The sequence below is a fragment of the Ochlerotatus camptorhynchus genome, unplaced genomic scaffold, assembly GCF_037179485.1.
Source record: "Ochlerotatus camptorhynchus isolate MF236.1 unplaced genomic scaffold, CSIRO-AGI_Acam_v1.1 ptg000370l, whole genome shotgun sequence".
NCBI classification, from domain to species: domain Eukaryota; kingdom Metazoa; phylum Arthropoda; class Insecta; order Diptera; family Culicidae; genus Ochlerotatus; species Ochlerotatus camptorhynchus.
The window spans coordinates 5056034-5075319 of record NW_027040858.1 but is presented as its reverse complement, the minus strand read 5'-3'; the positions used below and the strand labels follow the sequence as shown (position 1 = coordinate 5075319).

Genomic DNA, 19286 nt, shown 5'->3' with positions numbered 1-19286 from the left:
TAGGTATTTTAGGTTATTCATTCAATGATAATTATTGAATGAAAAATTTATAGGGTTGTTCACAAGACATGACCGCATGGTTGTCGTAGACTACGTTAAGCTGTGTAGTGAAATGCTCGTGCATTTTTCTAGATACATTTCTCGGAGCGTTAGCTGTAGCTTTTGATAGCCAATACAACCTGTTACAGCACTACATTGATCATTGCAAGTAGGTCCTTTTCGAATTTCAGTATCTAGCACTGAAAAAAACTCGACTGTGCCTCTATTTATGCTAAGGGATAAGCATTGTAAGTCCCACCTACTTGGAGAATTTTGCAATCGAACGGCTTGCTATGTCTCACCCCCATCAGCAAAAAATCTGGGATTTTATAATCCGTTCTGTAGCATAATTTTCCAAGTAGGATGGACTTTCGTAGCTTATATAAAAGCATAAATAGAGGTACCGTCTGATAATGTCAGTGCTTGGTACAGAAATCTGTAATCTGTGTAGGGAAATCCTTTTTTTTTCACCGCAGAAACACCCCGTTTTCTTATGCGAAATAATGGATGTGCGTTCACAAAACGCACGAAATCTTAAAAAAAAAAACAATATTCAGTATTTTTTAATTCAATCAATAGATAAAAGATGTACCAAGAATTAAATGGAGGGAATTCAAGATAAAATGTTCTGATCGCGAGATGTTCACGATCAATACCGAAATTTCGCATGTCAATGTCAAATCCGCTTTGTGTGTGTGCTGCTGATTTTCACTGTTGCCCAATGCTTAGGGAACTTTTATAAATAACGTAGTATTTGAGGGGGGAGAGAGGGATTCAGAACTTGTGACCGGCCATGTATTAGGTATAGCAAAACACGCTACGAGGGGGCTGTGTCTCAATGGGCGAGTTAAATTTAACTCGTGGTTAAAAGTGACAGATGAGTTATCTAATAACCCTGCTATCCGAGCGTGGTTATTTCTGACCGACTAGAAGTTAAATTTTGGCAACCGTGGCTGAGTTCTGTTTGAAAACCGGTCAATTTCCGGGATTTTCGAACAATAACTTTCGAAATGTCACGTTTAACTACGAGTTAAATTTAACTCGGCAATTGGGACACAGCCCAAGAAGTATTTTTTGATTACTTTTTCGAAGCGATGTAGCAGGTTTTGTAAACAACGCATTTGATCGTCGATTAGGCGTAACTGGTATCTCATCCACGCATGCTAACACTACCATCAGATAGGCGAAATTTTCCCCTATCTGATATAGTGCCGTTAGTATACGTGGACGAGCTATCAGTTACGCCAAACCGACGATAAAATGCGTTATTTACAAATGCGGATATGTCCTTTCGGAAAAGTAATCGTGACTTGTAGAACGCGGTATCTTTATCATTCAGGCAAGGAGGTGGATCCACTTCGGAGCGCTTGTACCATCGAGGAGACGGCGCTGCCGAAATAGTCGGACAGTCGGACAGAACATCCAGGCCTGATTGTAGTTTACTCGCTAGAGCACGGATCACTCGACCCTTATAGATGATGGAGGTGTCATCTGCGAACATAGACAGGATACCACCACCCGGCAGGGGAGGAACGTCTGACGTAAAAATGTTGAATAGGATAGGCTCAAGCAGGCTACCCTGAGGGACCCCTGCATCAACGTTGAACGTATCAGTCCCCCCATTGTTCAAGTAGACCTGGAATGATCTGCCCGACAAGTAGGTTTTGATGATCTTCACGAGGTAGATCGAAAAGTTGTATCGATGCAGCTTGTACACAAGGCCAGCATGCCAGACATTGTTGAACGCCCTTCTCGACGTCCAACAATGCCATGGCAGATGTATTGGAAACGGAGTTGTTCCGCTTGATGATGTTAGTAACCCGTGTGAGTTGGTGGATGGTAGAGTGGCGTTTCCTAAACCCGAATTGCTTTTTGAGAAAGATGTTATTATCATTTGAAAACACCAGCAGACGGCTGAGTATCAACTTATCGAATAGCTTCGAGATGCAGGACAAGAGGCTGATGGAGCGATAGCTTTTGGCACTGCTAGGATCTTTGCTAGGCTTGCGTATTGGAATCACTTTGGCTAACTTCCAGCATGCAGGGAGGCAGCCAAGCTCCAAACATTTGTTGAAGATAACGGTAAGATGGTTGAAGAAGTCAATACTCAAGTTTTTCAACTGGAGGTTGACTACACCATCCATACCCGCAGCCTTAATGTTTTTAGTACTTTTAATAGCTGCTATCACCTCATCAGCCAATATTCTACTATCATCATACATGCCCCTTAACGTGGGTAGATCACATTTTCTTGGTACGCTACGGGATGTAAGATCTAATACCGATTCCTAGTCCTGACTACTTCAAACTAGGGGAACAGGATTTTTCAGTAATCCAAGGAACACATCTTAGTCCTGGTTACTTTTTATGCCTTGTTGATAGTGACAAGACTCGGCTTTTTCTACCGAGGATGATCTTGAAACAAGGAAAAAAAATGAGTTAGCTGTCTTCATCTATGTTATTCCTAATCTTCTATTCGTTGTTCCCTAGTTTGAAGTGGTTAAGACTAGGGTTCTGATGCATGGTCATTATCGGTGTCATACCTTAATTTTGTTGCTAAGGAATCCAATTTTGACTGTCAAAGGGGCGCGCCTTCGGAGGGTGTTTCAACACTCCGAAGGGTATAAATAGCGGAACCTTTCAATTAGAGTTGGATCCTTGCGATAAATGCAAGAGTGGCAGCTGTAAAACTCGAATACTTCATCATTTCTCAATAGTGATGGAGTAATACGACATGCACTAAACTAAGGACACGGGACATACTACAATAGATCAATTTACTGGTCCCAGTAGTGTTAGGTCCCGAACAGAGGAAAAAAAATCATCATGCACGGTGGTGTCAGGGGGGCTCATGGGGGCTCACCATGGTTTGGCCAAGATTATGTGAAAACACAAAATGTTGTTTCAAGAGCATTGGCCATTTCAACTGGGGTTATGAGTAGGGTTGGGTCCAAGTTCTGGTCAACAGAGGAAAACGGAGGGATCGGTCTCGACTTATTTTTCAAAATTTTGATCATCTTCCAAAATGGTTTTGCACAATCTGGGAGAGAGCGAATCTTGTTGGCAAAACCGTTATGAGTTGGGGCACAAAAGCAGCGTTCTTTTATAACTTTTCAGATTCAAGCAGCACGATGTGCCACCCAATGGTACTCGATTATGATGACTGGGTTTGGGGAGAACGTTTATTTCATGAATACAGTGATAAAATGATCATTTTTCATTTGTACAGTTTTCAACAGTTTTTTAATGGAAAATTGGAAAAGCATTTATTGTAGCAGAATTAGAGAGTTATTTCCTATTGATTGGTGTATTTGGATTTTAATTACATCTCGAAATGACAAAGTTAAAGGGTGATACGGTCAAAATTTGGTCAAGGGAAAACGCGTGTAAATCGGTGAAATCGTTTATTTAAAAAATCAAATTAAAGTTCAATTAGTATAAAATTCAGGAAAAATATTCAGTTAGGCTTCCGTTTTTCCAAATCCGAATTGCCGGGCCTTACGCTTGACCCCTGCCATCAGATTTTGTACAGCCACCTTGTGCACCTTCTTCGCCGCAGAAAGCCAGTTTGCCTTGAACTGCTGCTCGCCCTTAGCAGTTTTTTTGGTCTTCTTTAGGTTCCGCTTGACAATAGCCCAGTATTTCTCAATTGGGCGGAGCTCTGGCGTGTTGGGAGGGTTCTTGTCCTTGGGAACCACCTGCACGTTGTTGGCGGCGTACCACTCCATGGCCTTTTTACCGTAATGGCAAGATGCCAAATCCGGCCAAAACAGTACGGAACAACCGTGTTTCTTCAGGAAAGGCAGCAGACGTTTATTCAAACACTCTTTCACGTAAATTTCTTGGTTGACAGTCTCGGAAGCTATGAAAATGCTGCTTTTCAAGCCACAGGTACAGATGGCTTGCCAAACCAGATATTTCTTTGCGAACTTTGACAGTTTCATGTGCTTGAAAACATCTGCTACCTTTCCCCTTCCTTTTGCCGTATAAAACTCCTGTCCCGGAAGCTGCTTGTAGTCGGCTTTGATGTAGGTTTCGTCGTCCATTACCACGCAGTCAAACTTCGTCAGCATCGTCGTGTACACCCTCCGGGATCGCGCTATGGCCGTCGTATTTTGTTTATCATCGCGATTTGGAGTCACTACCTTCTTGTAAGTCGATAGTCCGGCTCGTTTTTTGGCTCGATGCACGGTTGTAGACGATACACCCAGCTTATTTGCGGCATCTCGGAGAGAGAGGTTAGGGTTTCGATTGAAACTACCGGCAACTCTCTTTGTCGTCTCAGCGGCTTCCGGTTTTCGATTTCCCCCCGATCCAGACTTCCTGGCTGTCGACAAACGTTCCCCAAACACTTTAATTACATTTGTAACGGTTGATTTGGCAACTTTTAGCGATTTTGCCAACTTTGCGTGCGAGTAGCTCGGATTTTCGCGATGCGCGAGCAAAATTTTGATACGCTGCTCTTCTTGCTTGGACGGCATTTTGACAACTGAAGAGTGAATTCCAAAATCAAAATAGGAGCAACATTCTACACACACACACCTTCAAAATGAGGGGTGTTCAGGTTTTTTAAATGCAAAATTGAAAGAAATACGTCAAGTTGATATTGACCAAATTTTGACCGTATCACCCTTTACCCACTATCAGCCCTGATTCGACCTTTTGTGCCTCTAAGTTCAATTCGACCTTTTGTCCATTCGACCGTCAGTCAATTAGTCTATGTGGAATGTAAAAACATCAATTGTTAAACAAAAAAAATAAAAAAAAATCTTTGCAAATAATAGATTTGTTTATGTTATTCTGATGGAAATTAAAAAATCAAGGTGTCATCGATGTCGCACTAAATAACCTAAGGTAGATGAAGCAGTTATGGCTATTCGTTCCTTTAGTAATTCCATGGGCCATAATTGGAACAAACCCTAATAGGAACGTATGGCAATAATTGGCACACCCACCTTACTTAATATCCTAACCTACACGCCAAAAATGCATGTACATGTTGCTTTACGTACACCACAATTTTGCTTTGAATTTATAAACATCGCATTACAAAATACAGTTTATGAAAGAATTGCTGGCATTTTAAACTGTTCATTGTTGTTTTAAGTTAATTTAAGTGTAAGTATAGTTTAAAAAGATGCAACGTTTGAGCTTGACGCAATGCAATTATGTTAAGTGTTAGTTTTAGTTTGCATATCAAAAACTTCGAGTTCGATAGTGTTTACAATTTTACTTTAGTTATGATTTCAATAAGATTAAATGAGACGTTAGCAGGCATGAGATATTTGTATAAGGATCTCTAAAGAACCATTTACTTCCAAGCAAAAATTTCTAACTAAACATCCCTTTTCCCCCATTCTAGGCCCAGGAACCGTTGAACAGACCTTCCACAAACGATTTCGTCTAGCTGTCACACCAAACTCCTCAACCAAGGGAAGGCATCAACTGTGTCGAATAATTCTACAAACTACCCCAGACAAACAAAGACGACTACAACTGCTGATAAGAAGCTAAGGAAAACCATCACGATCGCCACCACCAAACTGCGGACTGAGATTTCAATGTTTAACTGAGTTTTGCACACAACATCACTCGCGCTCGCACACATACATACATACATACATACATACGTACACCCAAGAAAGCATTCACACAGCAGACATACACACGCACACACCTACAACTATGTATGACGGAGCGGAGTTGGGATGCAAAACCCCGAACCGGATCCATCCTCAATTTTACTTAAAAATGAGAGGCGAAGAAAAACGAAAAAAAAAAAATCATGTGACGAGTGACAGCTAGGCAACTACATTAAATACAAACATGTGATTTCGAGTCTTCTTCCCCGCGAGTCGATTGCAGCTCCAATATATATATATATATTTAGGTTTATTTTCTATTTAAACAGTTATTTTTTTTTCAAAATCACCTTTCGTTTTTTGATTGATGTTTATCTATTGATTCTTCTGTAGTAGGTCAAATCTAACTAGCATAGTAGAGTGTGTGTTTGAGTAGCTCAAATTGTATAGGGAAGCAACGATCGGGAAAGTGTCGGGAGCTTGGATTCCAATGTTAGTAGTCTATTACTTTAGTAGATTTTTTTTTTTAAAGAGAAAACCTCTATGGTGGAAAAGTTTACGGTCAAACCGAACCCTATTATTACACACCTTCTTTGTGTTGTTATCTTCTTCTTATGAGAACCAATGGTAAGAGAAAAGTAAAGTTGATTGATTTTTATATGTGTACTTCACAAAGTTTATAAAGAAACAAATCGTCCATCTCTGTTGCTCCGTTAAATTATTCAAAAACAAAACAAACTCAAAAAAAAAAAACTGTGCAAATCTATTCGGCCTTAGTCATGGTAGGCTTTGAGGGAACGTCAACTTTATATTGTAAAAAATAAAATGGATCGCTAGTAAAATAAAGTGTTTACCTAGACTAAAACCAACCTAAACTAACACAAACCAATGGTGTAGATATTGTTTCGTTGCAATTTTTAAACAGAAAAACAAGACGAACCAGAAGTGTTTAAGAAAATCAAAATCCTATTCCAGCGAATTCGCAGTGAGAATGAAAAACATGAAGTAATGTAATTTTATTAGAATTAAATTAAAATCACCTTACACATAAATGAACTAGCGGAAATCTTTGATGACCTTAGCAGCACCACGCAGATTTTAGAACGTTTTTTGTTAGCAAACTTTGTACAAAAATCCCTACACGACTTTTATAGCTGAGCAGCTCTGTTCGTTGTTCCGGAGGTAGATCGACTGAGACAGGCGGAAGTGGCACTACGAGCGAAAGCCGATTGCAAACACGGAAGCCCTCTCCGGCTGCCTCCTTTCTGCAATTCAACAGTAGCAAAAAATTTTAGCAGCTCTTCCAGAGAAATTAACTCAATTTTCAAATAAGAAAATTAATATACAATACCACGTTCATGTTTTCCAATCATTGCTCATTAAGGTGGAAATTTTTTGCTCAAAAACGTAAACAAATGACGAATGTACGGTTTTTGTTCGTATTAGGATTTTGTAGGCGTTTAGCACCTAGAGAAAGAAGAAAACGATCCATACAAAAATTCAAACTATTAAAACACACAGTCAGTAGGGGCAGACGAGAGAAGAAGAAAAATCCCAGAAGAAACGAACCTTGCCAAATCGGAAGCCAACTATACTTTATCGATGTAGAACCTATTTATGTTTCGCCTCGTCCCGTCTCCAAGCAACCAAAAAGTATGAACAAAACAAAAAACTAATGTAAACAAACGAATTTCTTTCCTTCCAAAAAAAAACAACCTAATCTAAATACAAAACAAAACAAAAACAATTAGAACTTTTTAGATCTATTTAAAAAAAAACGGGGGCGCGGCGAGAATAAAACAAAAACATAAAAACGAACAAAAACTAACGGAGAACTCCTGCCAAATTGAGAAAAAGAGAAAGAGATTGCACACATCAGCAGTATAGTTGAGAACGAGCGCCAAAGAGCCAAATTCGTTCAACTGTAACAGCTGAAAAAGTGAAAAAAGAAAGTTTTTTTAAGTGCGAGTATCCCATTTATTATTAAAATACTAAAAGAGAACCGAACACTGGAGCAAAGATTGTCACGAAACGAGATTACCGGCTTTCTTATATGCTCATTATGCGGAATGACATACAAAAACAAAACCATCACAGATTAATTTTGCTAACTGTGTACATAAAGGATAATATTCGGCAAAGAGACTACCAAAAGTCCTACAACTAAATGAGAGAAAAAAAAATAAGAAACACAAATTAGCTAAATTCATACTTAAAAAACATATTTTCACAGCAAACAATTTAAAACAAAAATCAAACAAAACGTGAGTCTGCAAACTTAGTTCCAAAGTTAGTTCCAAGCGGATGCATCACAGTCGTCGGAACGCAGAGCATAACACTCGCGTAGTTTATTATCTTTTTGTAAATATTACCGAGAGTCAGAGGAAAAAAGCAGCAGCAGTAATAACAACAACAAGAACAGCAACAGGCATGAAAAAAGCCGCAGAAAAAGAAGAAGAAGATACACAAAAACAGAAGGAAACATACACACACACATTTAGTTATAAACATAAATTGTAAGCGTCAAATGATGAACAAGGTAAGGAAGTGAAATAAAAAGAAAGAGTAATGTACTGTATCGCGTTGTACGGTTGGATTTGATCCGAAATTCCTTGGCAACGTCTACGAAATCTTCAATATCACCATCGGTGCTTGGTCAAAAGACGTAACTACGCGCCATTGCACAATGGGATTTAAAAAAAAGGCATAATTAATTCAATACCTCAAAATGCCGCTGGATATGATGGGATATTTATACATCAAAAGTTATATTTTTTGACTAGAAATCGATTCATTTCACTTAGTAATCGACTAGGGTTTTTGATCTAATTTTCTAAATCGGGTTTGAACAGAAAATGGAATATCTCTGTCAAAGATGACTTCTAAATTTATTCACCTTTCCATACGTACCGTTGGATTTGATAAAGAGTCACAAATTGTTGAGAAATTGTAATTGTAATTGTTCAGTGTATAGGCTGTGCCAACCGCTAAGTTGGCTTATCTAGGGACTAACCTCCTAGTCTATACGCCTACTGTCCTTCCCGTTGCACTCGTCAGCTCGTGCGATACTCTAGACACACATGGGTGGTCGTATCCGGGTCCTCCCCTGGGTAGGCTCGGTAATTATACTTTACAACTCACCTTTTGATTATAAATGTCGATAATGCTGAGACTATATGAATGTTAGTGATCATTATTTGGTGTGAAATAGAACAAGTTAAGTGTGAGCCGCATGCGTTGGTTAGTCGTTTGGGTCATGGTGTTGTGTTCCCTATTTTATTTGCCTCTATTCAGCTCTCAGATCGCCCCCTCCCCTAAAACTATTGTGAATGAAAAAAAGAACCCATATTTGGTAACCTCTCGCGAGCTGCAATGCGTAAGTTATGAATAACAAACAAATCTAGAACGGGGCTTAAACATATAACATTTTCTAAGACTGATCATGATTAATATAGTATGAATAATGAGAATTGTATGAAGAAAAGACGATCCTAAAAGAAAGTTCCCTAGCAATAAAACTATTACTCTGTACTAATATGAGTTATTTCAAAATGGGCATCCATACTCAGAAACTATACACGACCTCAACAAACTGGCCATTTGGCGCTACCAGCACTTAGTGTCTAGTGTAAGTTTTGCAACGCCAGCGCCATCATGTTGTCAAAGAGGGTTTTTAAGTGGGGAAGTCGCCGTTAGTGGCGCTTAAGTCGAATAGGAATCTTTACACAAGTTTTTAGAGAAATTTTGGAGCCTCAACGTCTGTTCTCTGTGGCTATCTTATATCGAGCTCTTTTCAATAATTGCAACATGTGAATAATGCAGAACAAGTTTAAAATTGTTCTAGAGCCAAATTGGGTTTGAAGGAAGGTCAAATTACAAACGAACAGCTCAGCCGCTCTGAACCCTATGAAAATTATGCTTTCCCAATATGGTACATTCTCTCACTATAAACCTGTCATTTCTAGTCTATCTGAACTATTTTATAAATGGAAACCATAGCATGGGTTAGGCTCCTCCTAAGCGGGCCCTCTGCATCATATCACTGTCTTATCTCAAATGCCAATGGTTTGAATGTATCAATATATACATTGGAAATGACGTTCAAGCAAATAAACCCATACCCCACTCACTTGGCCAGGCTTCAGAATCGTCCAGTGGGCAGTGCGCTCTACACTCCAAGTTCCCTTTCTTTCAAATTTACCCCAAATTTTATATTTTACCCCTCTGAGTGTTGATTAATCACAATGAAACATTGTGACAGAGCACGGACTTGAGGTTACTAGAGTATTAAATAATCTAGGTCCTATTTAGGATTATATCTGAAAAATCCAAATTTGGCCAACGCCCACCTGTAACGGCAAACTTGCCATGTTTGAAAAATCATAGCTCAGCTATTTATTGACAAATTTCAAATTTATTGACACCATCTGAAACTAGATATTTTAAAAATGTATTCGGTATCAAAAGATTTAAAATCTATCGATAAATTGTAGAGCAATGATTTTTCAAACATTGCCAATTTTCTGCTACACATTTTACCGGAGACATCGCACTTTCTCTTGTCAATCACCAATCACAGCACCAAAAGCAAGATTTGTGATAGATCAGTGCACGTAGATGTCAAATTTGACAATTTTGCGTGGTTTGTTTCGGTTCACATTCGTAGTTATCTGTTTTACTCTGGTGTTAAATGAAAGGGATACAACAAGACCAAATTGTGAGGTTAGGGACCGTGCACTGATCTATATGAGGTTTCATCGTGTTTGTACTGAGTCTGTGCCATTTGATGAATTTTCACTTAAATTTGACAGATGGAAAATTTTCAAAAAAACCTGCTATTGTACCAGACTTATTTTTTTTTTTAATTTATTTGATAAGGCTCAATCGAATTAACTTTACAGAGCCGAGGATTCTTGGTCACTATACAATAAATCTTAAAACTATAGTCAAAAGGTATAACACAATAAACACTTTATCGTCCTCTATCCAAAAAGCCTCCTCCATCAAAACGGGAGCCGCTTCCAATGGTTTCATTGTATGGCTGTATCGCCAACGGGGGTCAGAGCGCTTACATTGCAGCAAAGGACGCAAAATGTGGTCAGCACTCACACATTCATCACGAAACGGTTGCTTTCCAAAGTCGATGCATCGACTGAAAGAACTGTTGATGAAGAACAATGAGGATTGCTGCCGAGTAAACAGACGATCGCGTGACACACATTGAGAGTGGTCTGCTTCTGTCGACAGCCGAGTGAACACTGAGACTACTGAGGCTCTGAACCATTTGGTGGATTATTTTAACTTTAGGTTAAAATTTGACAGATGGAAAGTTATCGATTAACCCTGCTATCCGAGCGTGGTTATTTCTGACAGACAAGAAGTTAAATGTTGACAACCGTGGCTGAGTTCTTCTCGGAAACCGGTCGATGCACAGCACAGGGATTTTCGAACATCAAGAATAACTTTCGAAATGTCACTTTTAACCACGAGTTAAATTTAACTCGGCAAATGGTTCACAGCCTGAGAGACTTATTTCTGACAGACCAGGAATCAATATTTACAAACACCTTATCGAAAATAGGAAGGTCAACAACAGAGAGATTTTCGAACATCTTAACTTATTTTCGAAGTGTCAAATTTAAGTGAAAATTCACCAAATGGAACACAGCCTGAGAACATAAAGCAAAGTTGCGTTGTCATGACAGCTTTTCTGCTCGATTATCAAAGTGTATTGAATATTGCTGATTCACATATATCTAGATAGAGCTGGAATTAGGGCCTAACAGCTTTTGTTAACAATGACTTCTCTTGATGGTTTTGGTTCAGTGTTCGAAAATCCCAAAAGCAGCTGTCAGTGACGATTTTCAATTTCGGTTGTCAAATCTGACGCCAAATGCTAATTTTACTCTGAAAAAGCAATATATAGATATATTATTTTGCACGCATCACACGTAAATAGTAACGTCATCATTTCAAACCGACATGCATCTATAAATTATTATTTTCCTGGTTTTGCTTAAAAATTCCCGGTTTTTTCCCGGTTTTTCCTGGTAAAACAAAATTCCCGTCATTTATAAAAGTTTTCTTGGTTCACTTGCCACCCTGCCTAACACATTGAAACGCCATTAGATTTTCTTCGGCCTACGGATAAACGTAGAAAAAGGGGATTCGCTAGGAGCGCTTCTTTTGTTTTGAGAACAATGAGCGTAACTATTCAGCGTCTTGTAGATAGTCAACTTCGTGCAGCGGCGAATTTTATTCGAAGAAGCTCTTCTGATCCACCTTCTAACGCGATGTTGAATAGCAGACACGAAAGTCTATCACCTTGCCGTAACCCCCTTCGAGATTCAAAGGGACTCGAACAACGCACATCACTCGATCCATCGTCACCTTGACCAATCCCGTCAGTTTATCCGGAAATCCGTACTTGTGCATAATCTGCCATAGCTTATCTCGATCGATTGTGTCGTACGTGGATTTGAAATCGATGAACAAATCATGTGTGTGCACGTTGTATTCGCGGCATTTCTACAGAACCTGCCGAATCGCAAAAATGTGGTCCGTGGTAGCGCGGGCACCCATGAATCCATGTAGGCGGCGCTCAGCAGTGTGATCGCGCGGTAGTTGCAGCAATTTAACTTGTTGCCCTTTTTGTAGATTGGGCAGACGACACCTTCCATCCACTACTCCGGTAATATCTCCTCCTCCCAATTCTTGACAATGGCCCAGTGCCCTGTTCTTGGTACTGTATATGTCCATCTTATGCTCCAGATTGACCATATGCGAATGTCCGTTGACTCTCAGGACTGGTATTCCGCAACTGGACACTTCGATCACCGGAAGCGGACACCATAATCTTCGTTCGAACTGGATCGTAGGGCCCATACATACATTCAGCAACGGACTAAATTTTCAATAGCAACCAAAAATATCCATTAGTACCGTCCCAATGACGCTTTCATCTAGATAAAATTGATAAATAGCAGATTTTCACCATGCATATAATAATTAGAACTCATAAGTGCTGATTCCATGTCGAGGGGCTCATGGATGAACAATTTGGAAAGTTGATGATAATAAACGATCGGTGTATCCCTCAACCAATTTTCAGCTTGATAGCTCAGTTCAACTGGTTTTTCCCACACATCCTAATCTTTGCCTCAACACGCTCCACTGCACCGCTAGTAGCACTTCATTTTCGCACCGGTTCCGACCGGATTAGATTCCGTTTGATAAGGGGTTTTCACTGTCCGTCAAAACGCGCCATCTTCTACTCTTTTCTTTCCGAAACGTCTGAGGCTGTGAACCATTTGCTGAGTTAAATTTAACTCGTGGTTAAAAGTGACATTTCGAAAGTTATTTTCTATGTTCGAAAATCCCCGTGCTGTCGATCGACCGGTTTTCGAGCCACGGTTGTCAAAATTTAACTTCTTGTCTGTCAGAAATAACCATGCTCGGATAGCAGGGTTAATCGATAACTTTTCATCTGTCAAATTTTAACCAAAAGTTAAAATAATCCACCAAATGGTTCAGAGCCTGAGTGGTCATTAATACTCATAAGATTGTTAAATTTCAAGAGTAAATTTTCATTATGTCGAAAGTAACATTCACACCGATCCGAGAAAAATAAAGTTTTGTTTTGATAACCGAAAAGCTATTCCTATTTCCAATTAAACGCATATAATCTCATAGTGATAGCAATGTTTAACTGACACTAAGAAAATATTACTGAACTCGGTTTGATTTCAACCGAGTTTTTATCTGTTGAACGCTCGGTAGTCTCTGTTCAGTTCAAAGAGGAATAACCGAGCTGTCGTTTGCTCTTTTTGTTACCCACAATCTGTCAAAGTTACCGAAAATCTCGGTTGACGAAAAATAAATTTAAGCAGAAATAACCGAACATCGGTTTACTGAAGAATTACCGAACGCTGTCATACAAACTGACCCACCTGTTGTAATTAAGGAATTCGTTTATCTTGGGCAGCGCTCAGTTTTCACTTCAAATCCTTCTTTAAACTTTGATTAAGGATACGTTGCTTCGAATTTTCATAAAAATAACTTAATAATAACCAGTTTTGTCAAAGATATGTATGAAATATATTCATTTAATTTGTTTTGGCAAATAAAAACTTCCGTAACGCGAGTTACAGCGTGGAAAAGTACAGTCAAACAAATATCACTGACTTTGAAGTCATTCTTATTCAAATGGTTTTTAAAATGCCTTTGCAAGCAAGAGACATAACCGTGTACATTTTCACGGCTGTAGAAACAAACTATAGCAAAAGATGTCTGCAAATAAAATCATACCGTTAGTTTCAAATAGGGGAAATGACGGCTTCGGCATGACAGACTATTTTCGGCAACCCAAATTGAAACACTATTTTCACTGGATTTTCTTACGAAAACACTTCGCTGAATGCATGCAAACGATTCTTTATGCTTTCAGCTTCAATTTGACTATATTTTTACCACTGAGAAAAAGCAATCTAGCAGGGTTTCCCTAATAAAAATTAACCATATACGAACGATAACCCAAATCATTGAACTATTCCACAAATGGTTTGGATGATACCCAGAACACGTCGTTAAGCAAATTAACCATACAATTTTTATTAGGGTTTCTTGAAATGAAACACACGCACTACAAATTGTAGCTGATTTCGAGTTGCCGATAATAGAACAGCAGATTTACATGCAGTTCAAATGGAACGGTTGCCGAAGAAAAACGGGTTGCCGACAATACTCGCTCTCACACACTTAATTCAGACCACCGAAGTCGGTAGGAATTTACCGGGTTTTTGAACAGCAGAACAACTCGGTAAAATTTTCAAATGACCGTTACACGTGAGAAATCAAGAAAATTTATAAATTTTATTTTTCATCAATAAATGGGGTAAACTGAACAACTTCTGTACAAGTTCGGGATAATTTTTTTAATAATTGGATTTTTCACTGATTTTTAAACTTTTACCGAACAGTCCTGTAGTTCAAAATTTACCGAACGACAGAGGCCTGGATTAGTGTGCACTAGAGAAGATTGGAGCTTTGTAAAAGCGTTTCAAAACAGTTTTTGACAATTCTTTCGACTGAAATTGTTAGAGCAGCTGGCAGCAAAAGATTGTAAACAAACCAATACTGCATATGTGTGCGTTCCATAGAGAAAAAGGCTATAGAAAGAAGGTCGCTGCTTAGGTTGCCGAGAATACGTAAATTCCCCTACTTACAAAAGATTTCAAACAAACGTGCATCCCCATGTTGCAGCTGTTACAGAACTTTTTCCATTTTTACTAAAGTTTTTCATACGTCCGACGAGCACACGCGAGAAAAAATGGCTGACTTATTTTAGACTCAGCTTAGAGAACCGAGTTTTCGGTTAAAATTTCCGTCGCGAAGTTGAGCGCAAGTGGAACGTTTGACGTTTAGGTGTGTGACGTTTAAAGGGTGATACGGTCAAAATATGGTCAAGGGAAAACGCGTGTAAATCGGTGAAATCGTTTATTAAAAAAATCAAATTAAATTTCTTTTTCAAGTTCAATTAGTATAAAATTGAGGAAAAATATTCAGTTAGGCTTCCGCTTTTCCAAATCCGAATTGCCGGACCTTACGCTTGACCCCTGCCATCAGATTTTGTACAGCCACCTTGTCCACCTTCTTCGCCGCAGAAAGCCAGTTTGCCTTGAACTGCTGCTCGCCCTTAGCAGTTTTTTTGGTCTTCTTTAGGTTCCGCTTGACAATAGCCCAGTATTTCTCAATTGGGCGGAGCTCTGGCGTGTTGGGAGGGTTCTTGTCCTTGGGAACCACCTGCACGTTGTTGGCGGCGTACCACTCCATGGCCTTTTTACCGTAATGGCAAGATGCCAAATCCGGCCAAAACAGTACGGAACAACCGTGTTTCTTCAGGAAAGGCAGCAGACGTTTATTCAAACACTCTTTCACGTAAATTTCTTGGTTGACAGTCCCGGAAGCTATGAAAATGCTGCTTTTCAAGCCACAGGTACAGATGGCTTGCCAAACCAGATATTTCTTTGCGAACTTTGACAGTTTCATGTGCTTGAAAACATCTGCTACCTTTCCCCTTCCTTTTGCCGTATAAAACTCCTGTCCCGGAAGCTGCTTGTAGTCGGCTTTGATGTAGGTTTCGTCGTCCATTACCACGCAGTCAAACTTCGTCAGCATCGTCGTGTACAGCCTCCGGGATCGCGCTTTGGCCGTCGTATTTTGTTTATCATCGCGATTTGGAGTCACTACCTTCTTGTAAGTCGATAGTCCGGCTCGTTTTTTGGCTCGATGCACGGTTGTAGACGATACACCCAGCTTATTTGCGGCATCTCGGAGAGAGAGGTTAGGGTTTCGCTTGAAACTACCGGCAACTCTCTTTGTCGTCTCAGCGGCTTCCGGTTTTCGATTTCCCCCCGATCCAGACTTCCTGGCTGTCGACAAACGTTCCCCAAACACTTTAATTACATTTGTAATGGTTGATTTGGCAACTTTTAGCGATTTTGCCAACTTTGCGTGCGAGTAGCTCGGATTTTCGCGATGCGCGAGCAAAATTTTGATACGCTGCTCTTCTTGCTTGGACGGCATTTTGACAACTGAAGAGTGAATTCCAAAATCAAAATAGGAGCAACATTCTACACACACACACCTTCAAAATGAGGGGTGTTCAGGTTTTTTAAATGCAAAATTGAAAGAAATACGTCAAGTTGATATTGACCAAATTTTGACCGTATCACCCTTTAACACGTTTTAGCGTATATTCGGTTCAGTTTACTGAGTTTCTCGTTACCGTACTTTTTGGTTCAGTCTTCATTTCTATATGTCAAATTTATACTATTTTACCGACATTCAGGTCTGATTCGATAAATACGCCTGAAAAAAAAATTATTTAAACCATTTATTCGGTTTCTCGTTGGAAACCGAAGAGGTTCGGTAGAAAATAAAACCGAGTTCGGTATTATTTTCTAAGTGTGTGGTTTTTGAGTCAAAAGTTATTATACGTCGTTTGATGGCCCCCTAATGTTACTTAAGTCAAAGTGTATTTAGGCTGTGAACCATTTGCCGAGTTAAATTTAACTCGTGGTTAAAAGTGACATTTCGAAAGTTATTTTCTATGTTCGAAAATCCCCGTGCTGTCGATCGACCGGTTTTCGAGCCACGGTTGTCAAAATTTAACTTCTTGTCTGTCAGAAATAACCATGCTCGGATAGCAGGGTTAATCGATAACTTTTCATCTGTCAAATTTTAACCAAAAGTTAAAATAATCCACCAAATGGTTCAGAGCCTTACCAGGATATTCGGGAGAATTATCATTCATCATTTTAGAACCACCGAAATCATCTTAGCAACAAGCAGTTCGATTTATTCTTTTTAATAATGAGAAAGCGAAACGACGAACGTACAATTTTCACGGTTTTCTCTGTGCTGTTACTTGAGACAAACGACATATCCATAGAAATCGGGTGACTTAAGCAACATGGAAAAATATTTTGATCGAAAGGTGATTACGTCAAAAAGCAATTTGACTGGTAAATAGATTTAAAAATGGAATGTTATTGAGCCTGGTCGCCAGTGTAATGTTGATGACCAATTATACACCTTCCATGCAGCAATCAAATAGATAAAGATGAGATGGCTCTTAGATAATGACTTATGCGAGTCGATTGAAATCAGCCGAATATTAAATAAGGGTTAAGCTAATTCTTAACATAGAAGCGTAGATGCATAGGTGAAGGATAAGAGAAAGGAGAGGCAAAGGTTTTTTTTTTTTTTTTTAATTCTTTATTTAAGAGATTTTTAGCCTTGGGCTAGTTCATCTCTAGTCAGTTGTTGAGGTCTCAGAAGGAGAACCTCCTACGGAGTTGTTGGACATAGTAGGCTTAAAATGAGTTTCTCTTGACAATGCCTGGGGGGAACACCTTCATGAGGGCCAGAAGACTCATCCCATGTGATGCCCCTCCGGCTGCTGAGGCTGTAAGGTGACAGCTCTCCTGGCTCTTCACGAAGACGACAACAAGTTCAAAATGAATAACACAAAACTGAACGAGACGACACCGTGACGAGGTCCAAAGGCTCATTCCGTGCGGTGCCGTCCCGACAGTCAGAAGAAATTAAACATATAAACAAATGAACGAGTATACAAACGAATATAACAGCTATGGCTTTCCTAGATCTCATGGTATAGGATAGCTTCCCTGAGGAAAACTAGCAGGGCGTCTGCAGCGGCTGAATCCTCTCCGAGTAGGTTCCGGATGCTGGAGGTGATCCCATAGGATTCCCTGAGGTCCTGGAATTCAGGACAGATGCAGAGGACGTGTTCAACGGTGGCCGGGAGATGGCAGATGGCACAGCTTTTGCGGAAGGGACCTCCGCCGCCGAAGTTATAGTAAAACCGACAGTGGCCAGTCCTCAGCCTTGAGAGCACTCTCTGATCCCGGAGGTTTGGGAGGTCCGTCCATGCCTCCGTGGTTCCTTTGATCTTCCGGATGAAAGGCTCTCGAGTGCTGAACCACTGGTCGGCCCAGGCTTTCTGTACGGTTGTTTTGATCCATCGCCGGAGATCTGGAAGGGGGACTTTGTCCGTGAATCTCGGACCCGCCGGTCCAGTTCCAGCGAGTTGGTCTGCTGCTTCATTACCAGGTATTCCGCAATGACTGGGGATCCATGTAAAAATGGTGCTGCTCGGGGGAGAGGCAAAGGTGTTGAAATGCAGAATTAGATGTCGTCGAGGTTGAATGCGTATGTTTAAATAACGTTGATCCAGGGACCTATCGTATAAATTTGCATATCATCTAGTTATGATTATTGTCAATAATACTTACATTTCGATAAAGATGATGCTACCTATTTTACCTTTTATGTGATAGGGTAGAGAACTACTTCGGCCTAAGCGCCCATTTTGGGCCTATCAAGCAGAAAACATCAAATAAATCCATGATTTCGGCGTTAACAGGTACGTTGCGCGTTTGGTACGATACTTTAGTTCAAATGCCACCGAACGTGATATGAATTTTTGGACCCAATATTCTTATACACAAATGAAGCGCTCCGACCGAATCAATCTTTATCTTCATCCGATAGGCCGAAGTAAATTCATTGGCGTTTCAATACGTTAGGCCGAGTTTAGAATCCGTAGATCGAGTTTGGCGCCAAGAAGCAGAGTTAGACTTTTAACAATATCTCAACAATTTGTTTCTCTTTATCAAATCCTACGGTACGTACGGAAAGGTAAATATCCATAGAAATAAATTTGGAAGCCATCAGTAATAATAACAATCCGTTTTGTGCTAAACTACGCTAGATTAAGAAAGACTTATCGCGGGTTGTCCTTAATAGGCCGGAAATGGGGTAGTTAACCCTACTCATCATCACAGAATCCAACCTTGAATCGTAGACCAGGTCCATCAACAATACACTCGTTCCGAGAAGGGGCTCATGGTCATCTTCTTCTTCACCAGGTTCGCTCACCACCCGGAATGAAGGCTCGGTGCGGTTAGTAATATCAAACAGTGTTACTTGCATTAGCATTAGCATCGAACAAGTTGCACAATATCGTAGGTGGTACGAATGCAAAACTATTAAGGGCAAGACGGATATCTATTAGGTAGGAATAGTAGGTAGGAAATAATTACAGTTAAGGATTGTCCTGGCCAGGTCCTTACAACTGGT

General features: G+C 39.9%; 1 protein-coding gene across 5 annotated transcripts in view; it reads left to right on the top strand.

The window, feature by feature from the left end:
* The window catches only part of LOC135710128 (low-density lipoprotein receptor-like), an 852116-nt gene extending 843917 nt beyond the window's left edge, over window positions 1-8199 (top strand). For all 5 annotated transcript variants that reach the window (XM_065232620.1, XM_065232617.1, XM_065232616.1 and 2 more), the window contains one exon: window positions 5402-8199. In XM_065232620.1, the coding sequence (XP_065088692.1) occupies window positions 5402-5446 (45 nt within the window). In that variant the 3' untranslated portion in view covers window positions 5447-8199. The remainder of the gene's footprint in view (window positions 1-5401) is intronic.
* Window positions 8200-19286: the final 11087 nt, after the last annotated feature.